General features: G+C 37.6%; 1 protein-coding gene across 8 annotated transcripts in view; it reads left to right on the top strand.

Moving 5' to 3' along the window:
* ITSN1 (intersectin 1) overlaps positions 1-22,229 on the top strand; it is a 133,762-nt gene that overhangs the window by 86,326 nt on the left and 25,207 nt on the right. For 7 of the 8 annotated variants that reach the window (XM_064152466.1, XM_064152465.1, XM_064152471.1 and 4 more), the window contains 5 exons: positions 1,261-1,427; positions 7,230-7,275; positions 10,505-10,626; positions 13,697-13,814; positions 17,040-17,231. In XM_064152466.1, the coding sequence (XP_064008536.1) occupies positions 1,261-1,427; positions 7,230-7,275; positions 10,505-10,626; positions 13,697-13,814; positions 17,040-17,231 (645 nt within the window). Of the gene's footprint in view, positions 1-1,260; positions 1,428-7,229; positions 7,276-10,504; positions 10,627-13,696; positions 13,815-17,039; positions 17,232-17,550; positions 19,992-22,229 lie in introns of those variants that run through there. The other variant, XM_064152472.1, reaches the window with a different exon arrangement.

Consider the following 22,229-nt stretch of genomic DNA (forward strand, 5'->3'; position numbering starts at 1 on the left):
CAGAATATAACTAGTCTTGTATATGATACATTTGAGGAATGGCAATTGTAGAAATGCTAAGCCTTTATTTCTGAAGTAGGGAATATCTCAGGTTGTGTGTTTGTATTAAAAAGGCAACACAAATTTTTAATGAAACATTCCAAAAAAGCTTTCTATTTAAGAAATAATAAAACATGGATTTTACATCTTCTATTACATTTAAAGTATTGAAGAAAAATTCCATGTCTGTATCACACATTATGATATGTGTGTGTTTATGTGTATGTGCATACAGATATGTGTTCTTCAGCTGCACTTGTTGGACAACCTATGTCTTAGTAATTGCAATCTGAATTCCTGCTGAACTTTGCAAGCTAAGCTTTTTCATTATATTCAGTGTTCAAGCAAATAGAGCAATTGTCACCTGCAGTGTAATACTTGGATGTTTTTGTTACATCTTCATGGAAGTCTTCCTGAAATATTATGAACTGCTCTTAGGTCCAGAGCTGGTCATGGAAGCAGAGCATACAATCTTCAGAAATCTATTTTGTGCTCATGTAAAGTGTGATAATACTCAATTAAATAAGAATTTTTTTAAGTTGTATAGAAAATATTACTGAATTGTCTGAAAGTCTTCTCTGTAGTCACGTAGGTAAAGACATTTCATGTAGTTCAGTGACTGAATTATGCATTGTATTGGTCAACATCAGCCCACTTCAGTGCTTTTGCACTTGAATACTAAGTAGTTGGCTGTTTTCACAAAACAGAACACAAAACAGAGCACATTCAGGCTTTATCTTAGCATTTCCCAGCCATCTGTTGCATCAGATGCAGCGAGATGTGCGCCCTTCACGCAAAGCTTCAAGCGATGAAAGAATTCATTGTGCACAGGAGCCAAAGAGCATATGTAAAATGAAGACTCTTATATTCAGGCACTGAGACTTTCCATCCCCAAGAGTGAGGATTCTAGTCATTGTAACAAAACATATGTTCAGAGTAGTTTCTGATATAAATTAATAATTTATGTGTTCTTTAATTGTACTAGTAAATTATTTTACCAAGAAAGGCTCCCAAAGCAGTCTTTTGATTGTATTTAGTTCCTGTAGGTAGAGTTTTATGCATTTAATATAGAAGTTTCTATGAATAGTAATCAATAAATGTGTCTTCTGTTTAGCCTGTGGATAGAGTACAGTATATTAGATTTTGTTAGGTTTTGCAAATGATCACTGAGAAGTTCTGTCAAGTGTTCTCCCATGTTCTGAATTTATTTCCCTCTTACAGAGTATATTGCTATGTATACTTATGAGAGTTCTGAACAAGGAGACTTAACTTTTCAACAAGGTGATATGATTCTTGTGACGAAGAAAGATGGTGACTGGTGGACAGGAACACTGGGTGATAAATCAGGAGTTTTCCCATCTAATTATGTGAGACTCAAAGATTCTGAGGTAGAGACATACTGAAATGTTGTAAAATTGATCTGGGGGAGGTGTGTTTTATTTGGTGTTACAGTGAAAGCTGCCAGTCAGCAGAACATAAGGAAAGAAATGTTTTGCAGCTTTACTGAATATGTGATTGGAAATGGAAAACAATAATAGTTGCATTTTACAAGGTAATGTCATAAATAGTTTTGTGGATCATATATTAAAGTGAATCCTGCATATATGAATAGTTACCTTAGCAGTTTGGTAGAGATGAATCAGAATAGCTATGATTACTTTATTCCCCAGGTAAGTTTTTTTGTTTCCTGAGTTGTATCTTACTGCCATTACTTTAAAAAAAGATACGGACACAGTCTAGTGTTTTGCTTGTTTGATTTGGTTTGTGTTTTGTTTGGGGTTTTTGTTGGGGTTATTATTTTGTTTGTTTTGATTCACTGAGGTTTTTTATTTCCCTATTTTCATTTTCCTGCAATCAAGGAGAACAAATTTTGCAACAAAACTTTGCCAACTACTATATTGAAAAGCTCTTTACTGAGTAATTGAAGTTCTGTTTCATCTGATTTTTACCCTGAAGGATTCAATAGAATTTTTTTAATTCATTTTTTGAGACATTCTCAGGAAAGATTTCTCATTTATATTCCTCATCTGTTTGAGAGGATAATTAATCTACTAACAGGAATTAGCTTCAAAGTCATCGTTGAATATGATACTAATCTCTTTATGCGAAGAAGTTCTTGTTTAGGTCTCTAAGAATAATAGGAGTTTTACAAGTAAATAATTAAAGATAGCTGTGTTTTTAGAACTGTAGGTACTAAGATACTTGGTTTTCCCCACAAGTCTTGAATTCTGTGTGTCTGTGACAAAACTCAGAGAAAGACTGTCTGCAATATAGAGCTTGAGCAGAGCTCAAATTTCTGGATGGTAGAGAAATTTGTGTCCTCTAAGAGTTTTAAAAAAATATTTTAGTTGATGATATTTAGTATTACAGTCCTCAGGAGAAGTAGTATTGTCAGATTTCTTTTAGGAACTTTTAGAAACTGCTCTGATCTGTACCTTGCATCATGTAACACTTTTCTTCTATCTCTAGCACTACTAGTTCAAGAGCTAGTTAGTCACACTGGGGAGGTCCTGCCCCACTTTTGATGGTTGTTGACTTCTGTGCTCATTAAGACTGCAGTTTCATAGGATAGAATCATTTAGGTCAGTGGAGACATTTAAGAGGAAGTCTAACCACAAACCCAATACTGACAAGTCCACCACTAGATTATGTTCCTCAGCACCACATCTTTTAAATATCTCCAGCGATGACAACTGCATCACTTCCTTGGGCTGCCAGTTCTCATGTTTGGCATCCCTTTTGGCAAAGTATTTCCTATATCCAATCTAAACCTCCCTTGGCACAACTTGAGACCATTGTCTTTTTGCCTAATGCTAGTTGTTTGGGAGAAGAGATCACGCTCCATGCTGCTACAGTCTCCTTTCAGGTAGTTGTAGAAAGCAATGGAAGCCTTCTCTGAGCTGCCTTTTCTCTTCTCAATTCCCTCAGTTGCTGCTTGTATGTTAGATCCTTTGCCAGTTTTGTTGCCCTTCTGTGGACTGCTCCAGCATCTTAGTGTCTCTGTTTTAAGGAGAGGCCCTAAACTGAACACAGCATATGAAATGCAGTACATTTCCCTACTCCTGCTGGCCACACTAGTTCTGGTACAAAATGAACCAGTCTAAGAGAGCACAGATGTGGTTCTATCTGCCATGCTTTTGCTAGCACTCTTTTTCATCTGACCAGCTAATAAGCCACTTCAGAGCACTAAGGAGAGGAGGAAACTAGTCTAGCAGAAGTAATACTTTCTTCTAAGATCGTACTCTGAAACAGTTCAGCAAGGGTTAGAAAAATGTCAGTACCGGAGTTAGTACAGGAGGTGAGTAGTGAAGGAGGCAAGGTTGCCTCAGCATCGTCATAGATTAGCTTGAACTAGTTTTGAACTGCATGCTTAGCTGGCTTTTGTGTTAAAATTCACTTTTGAAGCAAAACATCATTCCTTATGTTTGGTGTATGGTTTTGGATATGCCTGTGCTTATTCCTACTCTCCTTTTAGCTGCATCAAATCCAGTGACTATGGAGTAGCAGATGAAGTTAGATCAGGTTTTAGATTAGAAAAGCAGTACTTAATGCTTTGTTTAGTGGAAGCATTGTAGCTGTAGCACTGTGGAGCCTCATCACAGCAGGCTAGCTTGTCTTTTTGACAAACAAATTTTGTACAATTGTAGGTTGTGGCAGAGTATAGGTTTATCCTGATGCCAGAGCTCAGAAACAGCCCAGACAAGAAATTCAGAACTCTGTCCCCAGGTCTGGCAGTTTGGTTTTCCTCTGAGTAATGAAACATCCCTTCAGTTGTGGCAGTAGAGGTGTTTGTGGATCTGTATTGGGGAATTTACTGGATTAAGTAAGGAAATTATTTTGTAGTTCAGAATGTGAATTATAATTCAGCCTTGCCAGTAAATATTCACATGCATCAAAAAGATTGTGGTTTGCCCCACAGAGGTGCAGACACAGTATACTGATAATTGCATAACCTGTGGAGTATTTTGTGATCATGAAACTCTGCTCCAAGGCTCTTTATAGTACCTGTAGGTTTCTATTTGAGCTAATGAGTGGGAAGTAAAACCCTGTAAGCCCTGGTTTATAGGTAGGTCATAATAGTTAAAAATTAATTATTTAACCTCAGCTACATTATTGTTACTTAATGTTTTCTTTGAACTTTTCTGAGAGAACTGATTTGGTTTTCTCTTACAATACTCTCAACAGAGTTTAGTCTCAAAACCTGGGAGTTTATATTCAGATGTGCAGAGCTGCCTTTGAGGACTGGATGCTTGTCCTCTTTGATGAAAGACAGGCACATATACTGGCAAATCTTTGTGGAGAACTCAGAAATAGACATTTAATGCTGAAAACTATTTTTATTAGAGAGGTCAATCTGATGTTTGTCTGATCTCAATTTATCTGGGGCTGAAATGGCTAAATGCAGTTCATCAAAAAGTGCTCCAATTGCCCTTTTTGCTGGTGAAAATCACAACTTGAGATAAAATCTTGATGGGAGAGGGAGGAAAAAGCACAGAGCTCATGGTGATCTTGATATCCAGAATGCTTATTTTCTTAAAGTGATTCATATGCCCTGCGGGACATATTTCTTGTTCCAAGTGGATAATTGCCATTATACATACAGCATTTTGCTATTCAGCTTGTGCACAGAGACAGATTTTACAAAGGATTTCACAATAGTGGCTGTCTGTTAACTTTCAGATGCACTGCTGTGCTTGGACAGCTGGATGATTGTGGAAAATGTTACTAAAGGAGCAGATTAATTTAATGTGTTCTGCACTATTGACTTAAGCTCCAAGAAAAAGTTAGGCAGTGCTGATCTTTCAACAGCAAGCACAACGTTTGTGAAATGACTATAAGCCTCAAAATATCAATGGCTTCTACATCACTAGCATTTTTTTTAATCTGTTCTTTTGTACCCATTCATCTCAGGTTGCTAAAATAAACTATTTCCTGTTACTTCAAGTTTCAACTCCTGAATATAACTTTGTTAGTCAAATAAACAATGATGCTCATTTGTAGTCCATTTTCAGTGTCCATTAAATGGAGGTGGATGGATACAGATCTGAAACACATTTTTGTTCTACCCTGCCTTTCTTTAGATTGGTGATAATCACCTATAAACAGGGTGTGGAGCTCCTGCAGTGGACTTGGAAACAAAAATGTAGCTGCCTCTAGTTCTGAAACTTCGCATAAATGTTCTGAAAGTTGTTAGAGAATGTCTTTTATCTGTATTCATGAGGTTCAACAAGACCAAGTGCAGTGTCCTGCATCTGGGTTGGGGCAATCCCAAGCACAAATACAGGATGGCCAGTGACTGGTTGTAGAGCAGCCCTGAGGAGAGGGACTTGGGGATGCTGGTGGATGAGAAGCTCAACATGAGCCAACAGTGTGCACTTGCAGCCCAGATCCTGGGCTGCATCAGGAGAAGCGTGGCCAGCAGGTCGAGGGAGGTGATTCTCCTCTACTCCACTCTGGTGAGACCCCACCTGGAGTACTGCATCCAGTTCTGGAGCCCCCATTACAAGAAGGATGTGGATGTGCTGGAGTGTGTCCAGAGAAGGGCCACAGGGATGGAGCACCTCTTCTATGAGGACAGACTGAAAGAGTTGGGGCTGTTGAGTCTGCAGAAGAGGAGGCTCCAAGGTGACCTCATTGTGGCCTTTCAGTATCTGATGTTTTAGAGCAGATTTGTAATCTTCAAGACAGACTGACATTCTGTCTGTGCCTCTAGAGGCATTGAAAACCAATGCACATTTTTTAAATAGTCCTGTTCTCTCAGTTGTGTAACTGTTTTTTAACTACTGCTTATATTAGTTTCTGCCAGAATTCCCAGGTTTTCCTAACATCAATTTAATATGTAGGATATTAAGACTTGTAGTGGTTTGGGTGTTTTCACAGCTAATAATCTAATTTCTCTCATTAAAATATTCCAGTTAGTCTCAAACCAGCACAGGGTGAAGCTAATTTTTTTTCCATAAAGGAATTAGGATTCTGTGAAAACCTTCAGGTCATTTGATGTAGCCTCCAAGTTTGTAAGGAGGATCCTAAAGAAGTTGAGGGCAAGTGGAAACATTGTGAGCCTTGCTGGAAGCAGGAGGATATTTATTGTTATTCAACATTTCTCACCAAAGCACAGTTTAAATTTCTTAATGTTGCTGTTGCCCATATCAAGCCTTTTTTATTACAGAAGACTAGCAATGTACTGGGAAGAAACAGAAGTAATAAGGGGGCAAGGAGGAGCTGTCCTTAGACAGGGATGGTAACTGAAAGCACTGGAAGATGACAAAGTCGTCATGCAAGGAGCAGAGTCAAGACCCACACCCTGTTTTGAATACTCTAATTTCAGCTATACCAGAAAAATAACTCTTCCCAAATAATTAATGGCCTCAAGGGAAAAATTCTCTTTCTTTTCAGAAAGAGAACTTTGAGCTTATAAGTCATGTTAAATTTCATCTTTCAGTATTGCTGTTTTCCTATACTTAGCTGATTTCACTGCTTGCTGGACTTGTGGCTATTCAAAGGCTTATCTTGCAGAGCTCATGGCCTGGATGATGACGACATTCATCTCTCATCTTACCGCATCTAGGTTTAGAGTAAATAGCTACAGATTTACTAGCAAAGTGCTGTTTGTGTTCTGTGCTCTGACCTGGGCTGGGGTGAGGATTTTACTACTGAATGCATCACCTACAAAGTTCAGATGACTCATGTGGAAGTGACTACACTGACTGTGCTGATATGCCATATGAGAAATTTTAGAACCATAATGTGGGCAATATTGAAATGATTATGCCCAGTTAATTTTTTTAAGGCATGTTTGTGATCCAGCTGTTTGTAGAGTTGAAAACTGTTATTGTTGCTTTAACTCAACTTGATACAGTTCACATTCTGTAGATACACAGATTTACAATTCAAATGGCCTGTCATTTGGAATTGCATTGGAGTTTACAGTTGGTGAAAGGAAGCATAGTTCAGGAAAGAAGTCTGCAATTTTGTATAGTTAGTTGTCCACTTCAAGGTGCTGTTTGGTATTTATTCCTCTATATTAATCACCATCTAAAATACTAGAAGTTTCTGTGAGAACAGAATATTCCTGTGAGGTTTTTTTTTACCTTACATGCTTGTTTAGTGTATTAAAGTGAAGCATAGTAAATCATTTTTGTATAATGGAAAAATAAATGAGTACTAAACTTAAATTTTTCTATTTCAAGGTTCCTGGAGCAGCTGGAAAAACGGGAAGCTTAGGGAAGAAACCTGGTGAGTCATATATTGTGGCAGCATCTTATATCTGTTCTTAAGTTCCATGGCAACAGAACATTTTCCATGAAAATAAATATCTTGCTCTTGATCATTTTGTAGTAATTTGCACCGACAAAAACTGTTGTCTATAATAAAATAACACATAGCTTCTCCATCCTGCTGTCTGGCATGTATCAATCACTAAATAGCTAGAGCACAAAAGTCTGCTTATTCAAAAATTAAACTTTGTGATAGATTGGTGAACAGAACAGTGAAAGCCTATAAAAAGCCCAGGTTTGCCAGTGCCTCTGAAAATGGCAGTACAGGTTCTTACCCTGTCATTATAGAGAATTTTGCTCAGAGTGCTACACAATATGGCACACACAGGCTTGGTGAGCTCTTGAGCCTGCTTCTGGTTTTCAAGAGCACATGCGTTGTATCCATGCTGTGTAGCTTATTGCCTGTTGAGTCTGGTCATGTTGCAGAAGGGCACATTGCAGGTGATCAGTTTTTGTCTAGGAAGAAGTTCCCTGCCTCTTGGGGTGGTGGAAGCTGGCCTTGCAAACCATTGCTATATTTCCAAAGATCATGAGAAAAAGGCATTGTCTGGCACTACCTGGCATTTGTAAACTTTTCAGAAGATACTTCTTCTTTCCCTCAGTCTATGTATTTGCCTTTGACATGAAAAAATTACATCACCTTGATCTGAACCAAACTAAATAGTAGGTGCCCCATGCTTCTGTGCTGTCCTTTTCTTGAGGCTTGTTCAGTTGCACAGCAAGATGGTTTAAGGATACCGTCTACCATATCTTGCCTTATTTCCATATGCACACAGAGAGCATATGCACATTTTCCTTAGTGGGAAAGGAGATTATGCTGGTTTGCTGTGTAAAAGCAGATGAGGACAGTAGATTGCAGAAACCTCAACTGCATTTGTTTTGTTTTACCTTGGCATATGAGCAATGAGCTGCTCCTGTCAAATCTTAATGATCTATCTATGGGAAGAAGGGTTTGGAAATGAACTATTCCTGCTCTTTCTAATTTTTGTTTGCTGCAAGACCAGTGGATGGGAGTTGGTAATGGTGCGTGTTGAAGAGCAAGGGAAAAGAAACTGCTCCCTGCAAATTCAAGGAACAATATGAGGACAATTATATTTGTGAGAAAGCATTTCCTGTTTGTCGAGATCTACCTCTTTTAGTACATGCTACATTTTTTTATTTGTCTGGACTGCAATATAATTGCATCTCTTCTCATTAATTCGATATTTAAATATATCAAAAGCTTCTTTCTGGGGTGTTTTTTTAACTTTTTTGATGAGTTTTTTCTTTGACTTCTCTGTGACATGTAGGAGCTGAATATTAAACTTGTAATTCATATTTTTACTTAATGAATACAGAGCCCACAGTAAAAATTCTTTGTGCTGCTTGTTGGTTAAAGAGGACATCTGACACTTAAAGCCTTTTAAATCACCTTTTTGTAGATAAAAATGAGAAATTTGTTCTGAGAGAAGCAAAGTGAATATTGTAATTAGTGTGGTAGTGAAGTTTTTGCCTGATCTAAAAATACCAGTAATCGTAAGTGAAAATAACTGATAGACATATTTTTAAATCAAGATTTTTGAAATAAGAGCTAAATTCTGAAGCAGTGTATTGATCTGTCATCAGATAGTTGCTGAGGTTTCAAATTAAACTGGGTGTCTTTGCACTGAAGCAGTTGCTGTTATCTTTTACTACTAGCTCTGCTGTGAACATTGTCTAGGGAGTTTTGGACCACAACCATAACGACTCATATTCAGCACCCACAAGGGCTGTTGTATTTGATGCACTGCCAAATAAAAACCTCTGTTGTCTAAACACAGGAGCAAAACGTACTGCTCCTGGAAAGATTTCTCATAAAAACAAAAAAAAAGAATCCCTTTTGCCTTAAAACAAACTAAAACCACCCAACAAAACCCCACAACAAAAACAACAACAAAAAAAAAAAACCCCAGTCCCTCTTTGTGGTAAGGGGAATACTCAAGTAATGAACACCTGAGTAGTGTGATTCTAGAGTTTTCAGCAGTAAGAACACCATCTTTGTGCTGACTTAGATTTCTGAGAACCTTCACAACTAAATGAAGGCTAAAAAAAATTCCCAACACATTCCCTTTAATTTATGACTGAAAAGGGACTGTGTAAATATTGTAGCCCAGAAGGCTTAACTTATCAAAAGCTGTAGAGTTCCCAAATTTACCATCTTTTGTTTATGAAAAACTCCCAATTATCATAGTACTGAACATGTTCTCCATCACCTATATGTGGCTTGATGACACACTAAACCAGACTTAAAGCTATCAGTAGGATGTCAAAATACCTACAGCTGCTTATAAACTCCTGACAGTTCAAACTGGTTCAAACAATGGGTTAACCCTGCCAGACCTTGCAGTGACTAAGTTATCTTTCTTTCCACAACCACTCTAAACTGGAGAAAACTGCACTGTGTTGGCTAACTTAATGGAGGGATTATCATGATCTTACAGTGACTCTGCCTCAGATGCCCACTGGCAGTGATCAAATAAGGTATCAGTTTTGTATGAATGTTCAAGGAGAGGCTGAGGGAGCTGGGATTGTTTAGCCTGGAGAAGAGGAGGCTCAGGGGTGACCTTATTGCTGTCTACAACTACCTGAAGGGTGGTTGTGGCCAGGAGGGGGTTGCTCTCTTCTCTCAGGCAGCCAGCACCAGAATGAGAGGACACAGCCTCAAGCTATGTCAGGGGAAATTTAGGCTTGAGGTGAGGAGAAAGTTCTTCACTGAGAGAGTCATTGGACACTGGAATGGGCTGCCCAGGGAGGTGGTGGAGTTGCCGTCCCTGGAGCTGTTCAAGGCAGGATTGGACGCGGCACTTGGTGCCATGGTCTAGCCTTGAGCCCTGTGGTAAAGGGTTGGGCTTGATGATCTATGAGGTCTCTTCCAACCTTGGTGGTGATACTGTGATAATCTTGTCATTATTCTACTCTATTTCTAGTATTTTTTATATCCTACACAGAGCTGCTGCACTTCTGTTTTATTCCTGTAGTGCTAAGAACTTCTGATTTGTTTCATAATAAGCATGTGTTTTCATGGGACTACACAAATGCATAACAATTTCATGGAAAGAAATACCAAGTGGATATATAGTGTCAGTGGTAACAGCAGAGTTAATGTTGGATAGAATTTTTCAGGGTTTTCCAAATTAACTTGTTTCTTCCTTTTTTCCCCACTTCAACAGAAATTGCTCAAGTTATTGCCTCTTACACAGCAACAGGTCCAGAACAGCTTACTCTTGCTCCTGGTCAGCTGATACTTATCAGAAAGAAGAATCCAGGTGGCTGGTGGGAAGGAGAGCTCCAAGTTAGTTCCTGTTTTTTTTTTTTTTAAATCCATGTTTAAGAAATTGTGGCCTTTTTAATAGTACAAACTGATGAATGAATTAAATGAGAAATAATTTTGAAAATGTTCTGCAATTTAAGGCATTTTATTTGTAAGTTCTTTATAAAAATATACATACATTCCAGTTCCTTGAACTTGAAATAACTGTGGAGGACAGCCAGAGGAAGCCATTGTGCTTCATTGTAAGTTAGGGATACCCATCTCGTAAACCAGGCCCAGCTTGCAGTCCAATCCCTTGTGCATTTTGTTGGAGATGCTTTTAGATACAAGAAAGGAGTGAATGTTAGGGTAAATTGTTTTGGGTGCTTCTGAATCCTCCCACTCTAATGTCCAGTAGTGTTCCTCATGTGAGCAAAAGAGCAGTTGTCATGTTAGGTGATGGAGAAAGCCAAACCATGCAACAAGAGGGGATGGGACTATTTGGTTAAGTGATGGAGTCTACTCGTATGTCCTGTTCCAACAGCAACCAACCATGCACGTCACAAGCATTTGGATCAGCTGATACTTGTGTTCACTGTGAAGGTGGAAGAACTACTGGGCTGTGCAGTCCTGGTTGTCTTTCTAAGAAGCTTTCTAAATTGCTTCAGCCAAAGGTTTGGCTGTCCCTTTTGTTGAAGGATTGAAAAGTGAAAACATGAGAGGGACAACAGTGTTTTTTGTGAGGTGGCCACCAACTCTTCAGGTTACTGCATGAATGTGACATCTAGAATAGCAGTTTAGTGTCTCCACCTCAGCAAAAGCTCAGTTTAATATGGAAGAGTGAACACAACAGTGTCTGTTGAAAACATCAATTAGAACAGACCTTTAGTGTCATATTAGAAGACAATAAAATATTTTAACCTTTTTCTTTGTAAGAGTAGAACCTGACAGTTGGAAACTTTGATTCTCAGTGTCTTTCATTGGAAAAGCCCCTCCCTGCTCCCAACACCACTGATTGAGATTTCGTTTGGTTTATTTTATACACAAATATTTCATTAAATGTAATTGGTTTCTTCTTGCAATTCAGATGCTTGAACAAACTCAAACATGTTTTGTTTTTTTTTACCATATAATTACCTGCCCTTTTTGCCTTTCCTGGAAATATTATATTTTTTTTATCTTCTAGAGAGAAATCACCTTCCAAGATTGTCTTGGTTTTCAGTAGCCTTTGTGTTGTTGGTAACTTGTAGCTTTAAAGAGCCTCATATTAAATGTATTTTAAGTTGAAAAATAAGGTTCATTGCACTGTCATAATTACCAGTTAGATGCTAATGTGAGTTGTTTGGGGTTTTTTTTAATTAATTTTTGGGTGTTTAAATACTCATGTGTAAGTCTTGGGTACCTTACTTTCTTGCATATAGTTTTACAAGTAGGTTGGTTCTCTTAATGAGTTAGTCCACTGCTTGTTCTTTTCATTCTGTTGTTGCAACACTGTATTAACCAGTTCCTGCTTCTTTGGTTTTTGAGCACAAAGGCTAATATAGCATTATGGCGAAATGGTTTGAGGAATTGATTGGAAATGAGAGTGGCAACCTGTCCCCAAAGTAGTGAAATGCTTACAATGTTTGAAGAAGGACAGATTTTTTTTCTTTTTTAGAAGTGTATATATGTGTACAATTCAGTTTCAGCCTCAAGTAAATTTTGATGATATTCATCCTAGGGGCCAGGTTGAAGGTAAGAACAGGTAAATGTGATAAGTATTCCAGCCTTCCAGAATACCTTAAAATTAACGATCTAGATATGCTTTAGATCAAGTGCTTCCTTTATTTCAGTAAAGAAAAAGAGGGAAGGAACTAGTTATGGAATGGTATGTGTTAGATGATGATTTTTGTTTGTATTGTTTTGAAAGTTGAAATTGTACAGGCCTCAAATTCAAAACTTTTTTCTAATGACACAAAAAAGAGAATAGTTGAAGTAATTCTTAACGTAGATTTAAGTCTAAGATTTGGTTCAAAGTTCTAGAGTACCCTTTCTTACAATAAGACTTTTTCTTCTGGTGTTATTTGCAACAAGCAATGAAGTTGTCAAAGTAACAGGATGCAGTATCTGGCAAATTCCTATTCTGCTCTGGTGACCCAAGCTTTGTCACCTGCAGCTCATCTCTCCCAGTATCCTGTCTCTGACAGTGACTCATTGCAGCTGTGCTAAAAACCGTAGAAAGCTACTGTAGGCCAAGTGTGTGTTAACCTACTGTTCTCCCAGCACACACACACGGACCACACGCACACTAAGGCATGTGTGCACCACCTTTTCCTACTGATCTTCTCTTGATCAGATAGGCATGAGAACATCAAGTACTTTGAAAAACCTTAACATCTGCTAATTAGAATCACTGGGACAATGTTTGTCCATATGCATTTATAATTGCCAAAGCTTAAATTTTTGTTTGAGTGGAATCTGTCCTTTGGACTTGATATATGGATCCAAACTTGACTCATTTTTATCTTGCCTTAATGTTTTATTGTTCTTTAATCAATAGCTGAATGTGGCATATGTTTATACTCTGGTTTTTGTGCATGAGAGACTGTTAAAAAATGTACATAGTGTTTCTTCAAAACTAAAGAAGTCATTTCAATTCTTCATCTCTATTTAAACTGTCACAATCTGGGTATCTATTTAAATGCAATTCTTTGCATAATGGAAAACCATTTAAATGCTGCCATTCATTAATGCAATTATGATCCTAATATTCTAGAATTATGCCTTAAACAGAACCAGAAAAATCTTTCAGAAGAATCAGTTGTGGTACTAATTATAAAACACATAAAGCAGGAACACTCTTAAGTGAAAGATATTTAAATTAGTAGTAAATAATTCCTGTTTAGATATAAACTACTATTTATAGTGTATTATGAGTGCTTACCCTAATAGAAGTATTACAACATCAAAATTATCCCATGAAAGTAGCTGACTTTTTTCTTATAAAATGCATTTTTCTTATTTTAAAGTCATCAGTGTGACTGCAAGTAGTTAAAATACTGCCAGTATTACAGTGGCACATTGGATCTGTTGATTTGCTTAATCCTCTTAAAAAGAAATGTTCTTTTACTAGGCACGAGGGAAGAAGCGGCAGATAGGATGGTTCCCTGCTAATTACGTAAAACTTCTGAGCCCTGGTACCAGTAAAACTACACCAACTGAGCTACCTAAATCAACAGCATTACCTTCAGGTAAGCAATGTGGTTTGCATTAGCAAAGTTCCTTTTGTGATGTATGTCATTTACAGTAATTATGACATTTGGTGGAGTGTTTAGTATCTGTTCTACTTAGGCATTTTGCTTGAGCTTTTCACTTTTTGTTTAAATGAGAAGAACATACAATTAGTATATATGTTTATGGTACAATTAGTATATATGTTTATGGTGGTGGTCTGTCAGGTATGAACTGTTGAGTGCTAATAAGCCATCCATGATGTTACATGTTGTAGTAAAGCATTCCAATTATTGCTCCTATTTGTTTGCACTAATTGTAGTAAAGGAGTTTTTAAAGGGTAATTCGTGGTCTTAGTAGTTGAGGCACATCTCATTCAGAACCTTTTATCTTTCCTAAGATGTGTTGGGAAACCCACTCCAATGAAACTGTAGGATTTTTGTCCTGTATAGCTAGTTATTTTAAGGCTTATGCAAGGCCATGGGCAATAAGCCGTTATGTTCTTTAAGATGTTACAGTTCCACCAGAGACAATATCAAACCATTGTATCAGTCTACTGCAAGGTAAAAAAGGCAGGCAGAAGACTGTCAACAACAGGCTTATCCCTTGCGAGCATTTTGTTCTTGAAACATTTTGGGCTGAGCTTGTGAATTGGTGTAGTATGAAGTAAAGAGAATTCTTAATGATCAAGGCTATGTAGAATGCATGTATTTTCTTCTATAAACCCTCCAAATGACTCAATGTGGTTGTCTGTCATCTGTTTGGATTTAACTGAGGGTGGCAGGGAGGGAAATCTTGCTGCTTCCTCAGGCCATTTTTTTGCTATCTTATTAAATTGAAATCAATGTTTCTGAATGAAAAATGGTAGTGAGCATAATGTTTCTCCTTTAAATATGTACAAAAGCTTAGCATGCATTCTACGCCCATTGTTATGGCTCTAGAATAAAATACGGATGTATTAATGTCAGCTGTCATTTATATAAATGGAAGTACCACGTGAGAGAATGCAAATGTTACAAATGGTGCTTGCTGGCTGTTTTGATGCAGAAAATCAAGGCTTCTATAAAACTTCACAGTTTCAGTCCTGCAGTTGCAGAGTCTCGGTGCTGAGACACATACTTTTACAAGGCGATATGATGGGACTTTCATTACTTTCACATAATAAACTTCTGAACTCACTTAAGTGTCTATGGCATATTGGAATCTCAGTGACATGCATTCTGATCACATTCAGCTTTCTATAGATCTTTCATTTTGGAAGATGGGAGGAAGGATCTTGTCTTTCCATTACCATAGCTGACCTCTGCAGCTGTGTGGTTAATGTAAGAGATTAAGGGTTAATGCTTGAGATGCATCTTCATAGCAGAAGAATGCTAGTGGGGAGACCCACTCTAACAGAATACATGGAAAGCCTGAAAAAAATATCTACAAGTGCTGAACAGTGCCCAAGGGTGACACATTGAGAAGGGTCTGAGAGTCTTCCATTACTGTCTGGGTTTTGAAGGTAGAGGATCCATCAGAAAGTGATATGGTCACAACTTCTGTTTCTTTTGTCATTTTGCTCTTCATCTGCCATATTGTAATGCAAACTGCATGACTTCAGCAACTTTTTTTTTTTTAATTTTTGTTGCATGGGCACTTTTTGTGTTATATTTTGAGATTTTCTTCATTGTATGTGTACCCTTCCAAACTTCTGCCATGAACGTGTTCTCCCTGGTGTTCAGAAAAGGTTCCTGCTACTTGAAGCTAGTGAGGCATAAGGAAGTTCACAAAATGCAGAAATAGTAGGACAAGCCATTCTGCTTGTCTAACAAAAGAAAACAGCTGATTGAGAGTGTTATATGAGAACCTGGATTCCCTTTGCTGTTGCAGCATGACTAGTATTAGTCAACCGAATATTTCTGAAAAGGAAACAAATGGCTGAAAACCACTAGAGCCCAGAGAAGGTAGGATAGAGCTTGCTTCTGTAGTTAAAAAGAGGAGAAGATTTTTCTCGCTGGGACTAGGATAAAAGCTTCTTATTAGGCCTAAGGTGTATTCTAAACTTTGTGATCAAGTGTAAATAACATCAAGATGAAATCACTGCTTCATGTTCAGTTCAGGAGAGTGCTTCAAGAAATCTCTCCAGTTTGCTGCCCAAGTTCAAGGTGATTCTTAGGATCCCATTGAACTATTAAGGTATTCTGATTACACTATTGGACAGCACTAATATGATCTGAATGAAAAAATCTTGAAAGAAATTAATTCTAGAATGGATTACAAATTGTTTAATGTATGTATTGTATGGTCTGGATTAAATTTTTATCCTTCTGAACCAACTGTAAAGCTGTAACAAGAATGCTGTAAAACAGATTTGTAGGTCTTTAAAGTGAAACTTGAATATCAGTGATGTTCATACATTTGAACTTGTGTTAGCACAACATTACCTAAAAGAAGAGTTCACTGTAATACACCTTCCTCTGGAAATGCTGGTTTGTCTCCAGTATGCCAGCAAGGTGTTCACTTCGGTTAGCTTATGTGCACGAGGTGTTATGAATGACAGTGAATGCCCCATTTAAAATTTCATTTTCTCATCCTTTCCAAGATCTTTGTGTTCCCAACACCTCAGCGTTAGTGTAGCATAGATTTCTCTTGAATTACAGAGCTGCGTTGAGTATGTCAGGTGCTAAATTAGAAGGAATTGCCTTTTTCAGGCTTCAGGTAGTGGAACTTAATTTTTCCCAGACTTGCCTGTGCATTGATTGATTCCAGTGGGAAGGACAAATTTCAGAACAGATTGGTGAGGATGCAAAACACAATTGTTATAAACATACAGCTAATTTTTATGCTTTTGGGAGATAGCAAAAGATAAGTGTCAATAGAAACTCACATACTTGAACTTCTGCTAAAATTTTAAAGTTTTGCAATCTTCTCCTACCATTGAGCCCTGTTTGTTGGGCACAGTTCCAGGCAGGTTACGCTGTTCTCAGTTTGCATTGCTGTGCTCTGCTCTTCTTAGTGTGATTGTGACCCCTCCAGAGGCTGACTGAGAGCAGTGCTGCTAGGAAATGCTTTTGTTTTTCAAGTCACTTTGAGTCTGTGTTGAGGGCTCTTCTTAGCACCAGTAGAGGGGCACAGGAAAGAGACACAGAACCAGTTCAGATCAGTGCAGTGTCATTGGACTATGCTGTGACATCTGTAGGGTTCATAGTTGTTTTTTTGCTGAAACGTTTCCAGTGCAATAGAACTCTTCCTTTATCTTACAGTGTGCCAAGTCATTGGCATGTATGACTACACTGCACAGAATGATGATGAGCTAGCATTCAATAAAGGCCAGATTATAAACGTCCTTAACAAGGAAGACCCAGACTGGTGGAAAGGGGAGGTGAATGGACAAGTGGGTCTCTTTCCATCCAACTATGTGAAGTTGACAACAGACATGGACCCAAGCCAGCAATGTAAGTGACCCTCTCTGCTGCCATGCTGTAACTATTTGTGCAATACTTTAAGATGAAACATGCAGCATTGCTGTGAATCTGTGGTGGTTTGCAGAAAATCAAAGTTTCACCACTGCTGCACTTGTCAAAGTCTCTTTGAAGACCTTCTGTAATGCAAACCTTATTTTGTGTTTATTTTATTTTTAGTTCCCATCCCCTTTGTAGCATGTTACCCTTTATCATTTTTGCACCATGCTGTTTACATGCCTGACTCATTTTCCTAGCTTGAATTTGCTCATTGTTTTGTTTTGCTTATGTGTTGTTTTCCTCCTTTTTCTAGGATCATATGTTGTCCATCCCCCACTCAGGCTTGAAAGTCCTCAAAGAGACCCACTATCCCATATCACTGCCCAGAGGGATGATGGGAGATGCAGCCTTGATCATGTGGCTTCCAGCATGATCATCTACTGCCTTCTGAGTAGAAGAACACACTGCAGAGCAGTTTACCTCATTTTACATTAGTTGCATGTAATCACAATGTTTGAGTTAATTATCTACAGATATAGATGCAAAATTAAAATGAAACATACAAACAAAAAAACCACACAAAAAAATAAATCAAAGGATAGTGGGTCCTTTTGTGGCTTTCAGAGTTACCAAACTAATTTTTTTTTCACCTTTGCACAGGTGCTTTCAGTAGTTTTAAAAATTATTTTTAATGATATATTTTAGCCTTTCAAAGGAAAAGTATAAATTAAGTTTCTTCATTGCAATTTTGTTTGTGCAAAAAGACCCACTATCAAGGAATGCTGCATGTGCTATTAAAATTGTTCCAAATGTCCATGAATTTGAGACTTTATGTATCTTCCTTTTTTTTTATTGTTCACTTGTCCAGTGTTGTCAATGTCTTTTTTTTTTTTTTTACTTTTCTTTTTAATTACAAAAGAACAGAAGGGTTTAAATCAGATTAAGGAACTTTTAAATGTGCCCAATTACAGATAAGGTATTTTGCTGTAGTTATTGTACTGTATGTATCAGGTGTTCCTTGTTGAGTGTGTAATACATTGTGGAGAGAAGACATTAGCTTCCTTCCAATGCAAGAGATATTAACCTTGCATAATGTTGTTATCCTTAGTTATGTTGATTTTATTTTGCACATTACTTGTAGCTGCATACAGTTAGAAAACACCCTAGTTTGTGTTTGTCTCAGATGTTTCGGTTTTTGCCTTTTCATACCAGAAATCAATAGGATGCTACGTTCATGTGGGATCTGAGAATTAACTTCTTGATTTTCATCATGATTACATGATTTGATTTCTCATGTTGACTTTCTCATGGCTATGGAACAACACATTTCGAACAAGTAATTTTCCTGACAAGAAAGAATGTATAGAATTATCTCCCTGCAATTAATTTCCAATGTTTACATTTTTTTAAACTAGACTGTGGAATTTATACAAATTAATATTAAATGGAGCTTACAGTCAAGTTTATGTAGTAGATGTGCTGTAGCTAAGCCGTGTTTGTCTTTCCAGCAGTAGTTACAAGCTCTTGATGAAATGCCTGGTGCTGTCAGTGCAGAAACCCTCTCTTCCTAACGCCTCAAGCACAATATAGCCGTTCTACTATTTACTTCACTATTTAGTTATGTTCTGGTTTATGTATTTCATTTATTTCTACATTTCTGGCAGTGTTGTAGCATTTCTAACCCTACTCCACCTCCGTCCTTCTGACCCATCGTGTGGTGCAAAGAACAAGTGAAGCTCCTTATCCAATTGCACTTCAGTATTTCATCAATACAAATGTAAATTATATAAATATATAAAAACCTGCAGCTTTAACAACTGTAATACAGCCTTTAAAATTAGTTACATGTATAGATAATTAAATTCTTCATATAAAAGATAGACTAAAATGTGTTTGTTTTCTTGTTGCTGTGTGCACACAGAATTCACCAAGTGGCATTAGTAATGAAATTGCCACCAGAACAGCCTGCATCCCCCTCGTTCTAATTTCAGAATGACACTTGCCTCATTTCTTTGGATAGTATTTCAATATAATTACTCAAATTGCTCATGATTATCTACAGCCTTTTTGCACCTTTCTCTGTTCAGTGGTTTCTACATGTTACAAATCAGTTGGCCTTTTTTGATACTATACTGGTTAGATGAATGAAGTTGTTGGTTTACCATGAGTTTACATTGACTTAGGCTCTGTGTTTATGCCAGAAGCTGTAGTCTTAAAACAGGCACAGTTGCACAGACTGACTTTCTCTTTAGGATGGTATTTAACATGCACAATTTTTTCCCTTAGTGCTCTGCCATTAAAAAACAAAACAAAACAACAAAACCCAAAAACACTTCTTCTCCATCACAGACACTTGCTGAAAAATCTGACACCTGGTAGGACCAAATTTGAACAGAACATAATACTTGTAAGTTTAAGTGCCCATTATTTTGCTTGCTGAGGGTGATGTACCCAAATTTTACTTCACTATTTCAGTATTTTGTGCATTAAATGTTTTTAATGAAAGAATATCTCTGTTTTCCCTTAGTGAGCTCTTGTGTTGAAAGATTTATAACTTGTCCCTCAGGAGAAAAGCTTTTAGTCATTTTGGTTTTCCTGACTTTGGGCCAGAAACACACTTTCTCTATATGTTGAAATCATGACAATGCTTTGGATATGGGAGATTCAGATGCTTCTGTTTTGTTTATCTTCTTTTTTTCCTTATTACTTCAAGTGAAAAGAAGAATAAAGGTACTTATAATAATCTACAGGCAACATGTTTTCTGGCACACTTTTTTAAAATGCTGAGATTGATGTCTCTTAAAAGGTTTTTGGAAATCACAGTGCTCTAAAAGTTCCTGAGGTTCTTTTACCACTGAATTGAAAAAAACAGTCTGAAGTTGTCCCCCTGTAGACACTCATGATGCACACCGATTGGTCGGAGTCCTCAGGTGGAAGATTACTGTGTACTACTCAACAGAGCAACAGCTCTATCAGCCAGTCTGTTGTTGAGAATATTTAATTCACAAAACCTTCAAAACACATTTAAAATGTCCTGGACAAAGATACTCAAACCGTTGTGGCTTATATTGACACACATTGTTGAAATCTCTATAATGTTTATTTACTGAAATATTAGAGTGTACTGCTATAGCTTGGCATGGTAATGTTTAATCTTCCTCAAAATCAGTGATTTCCTTTGAGTAGCAGAGAGCAAGATGTTGCACAAGCTCTTTCTTACTTGCCTGGACTCTTAGTTTTATATATATAAAAAATAAGATAAGGAGTATGGTAACAATTCTCTAATAAAGAAAAATGGACTGTATTTCAATCAAAAAGAGTACTTTCCAGGGTTATGTCTCAGTCCAGTCTTGACCCTCTCATCTCCTTCATCCTCTTAATGCAAATGTTCCTCTCCCAAAGCCACAGATCCAGACTGCAACAAGTGACCCTGTTTTCCAAAAGATCACTTGCCTCCTATGATGGGAGCGTGCCCACACTCTTGTTTCTTTTGTCCTTGCATTTGTGGCAGCAGAACCAGCACTAACCCCAGTTGAGCCTGAAATGAGACTTTATATAAACAAAATTAAGAAACCATGCAGATTGTTTTTAAAAGTTATCATTTAAAAAGTAGTCTCACTTCTGCCTAGTCTATTTACCTTGGGAGTAATTTCTTCCATGTTCAGCTGCTGAGGAAGAATTCCTGTGACTGTTCTTTCAGGGAATTTGTTAATATAAATTCCAATGCTTCAGATCTGTTCAAGACAACTCAGAGTCTGAATTGTGGGTTTATGGAGATCACTTTGCTATATAGACAGAATCTATTTTATTTGAATTTCAGTTCTTTTGGAGCTTCAGTGACACATCACAGTTGCTCTGAGCTCACTGAATACATTTTAAAGTAGCTTAATACCATAACCTTTCTACAAGGCAGAGAAGTACCTGGATGTTTTGGTTTTGTTCTGTGATTTTAAAGCACTTCTTTACTATGAATAAGGACTCACTTTGAGTTATTGTCCATAGGCCAAGAAATCAGAAGTTGTCCTGACGATTTGGTGTAACTTAGTAGCATGTGTCAACATAATTCTTATGTATGCATCAAATTTCTGTAGCTTGTTACAGCACGTTTCATAGCTATTTCATAACTCTCCTCTTTCCATGAATCTTAATTTAGAAGCTTATTGAAAAAAGAAAGAAGAAACAAAAACCTCACAAAAGCCAGAAAAAAAAACAACAGAAAAACCCAAGTGGTACCCTGGTACTACTCCTCATCAGCATAAAAAAATCATCTTGCAATGTCTGTGTAGAGATGGAAATTAATATGAATCACACTTGGAACTCTTCTGCTGGAACTGTTATTAATCCTGTGGAGCAGACTTGTAACAAGTTTAATCTTGCGGAATAGTTTCAATTCAGTATTTCATGGAAAAGGTAGCTGTTTGTGTCTAAAGGTGGAAAGATATTTATACTCCAGGTAGCTGCCCAACAAACAGCAAGGAGGTGTAGAGCTTTAAGAGTGTCAGATTCCCAGTGGCCTAGATCAGAGGATTTGGCTCCATTTTCTAGCGTAAGTTTTGTATTTGTTTCTTTATGCCCTACCTACCTTTTTGAACTGGAGCCCTTGGCGCCAGCTGGCCCTCATGTCAAGAAGGAAACTCAGTGCTTATGTGCTTTTCAGTTCCTGATTTCTCTGTTTGGTCTGTCCAGATGCCAGCTTTCATCCACCAAGGGCTGATCTGATGCTGCTGGCTCAGCTGAATACCCACCAGGGCACAGCTGTGAACCGGTGCTAGTGCTAGCAGAGGGCTCCTTCTAAGCTGGACTCAAATCAGTGTTGCAGGTACAGATTTTCTGTGCCCTGACCTGTATGGCTGAAACTGGATTCGTGCCTTTTACATCACACTCATCTCTGCCAAGTGTAGTTTTCTGTGCTCAATCGTTTCATGTTTTGGAGTAATTCTGGGTCCAGATTAGTGTTACAATCAATCAATCTGGTTTGATTCCCTCACTTTA

The sequence above is a fragment of the Pogoniulus pusillus genome, chromosome 12 (genome assembly GCF_015220805.1).
Source record: "Pogoniulus pusillus isolate bPogPus1 chromosome 12, bPogPus1.pri, whole genome shotgun sequence".
NCBI lineage: Eukaryota > Metazoa > Chordata > Aves > Piciformes > Lybiidae > Pogoniulus > Pogoniulus pusillus.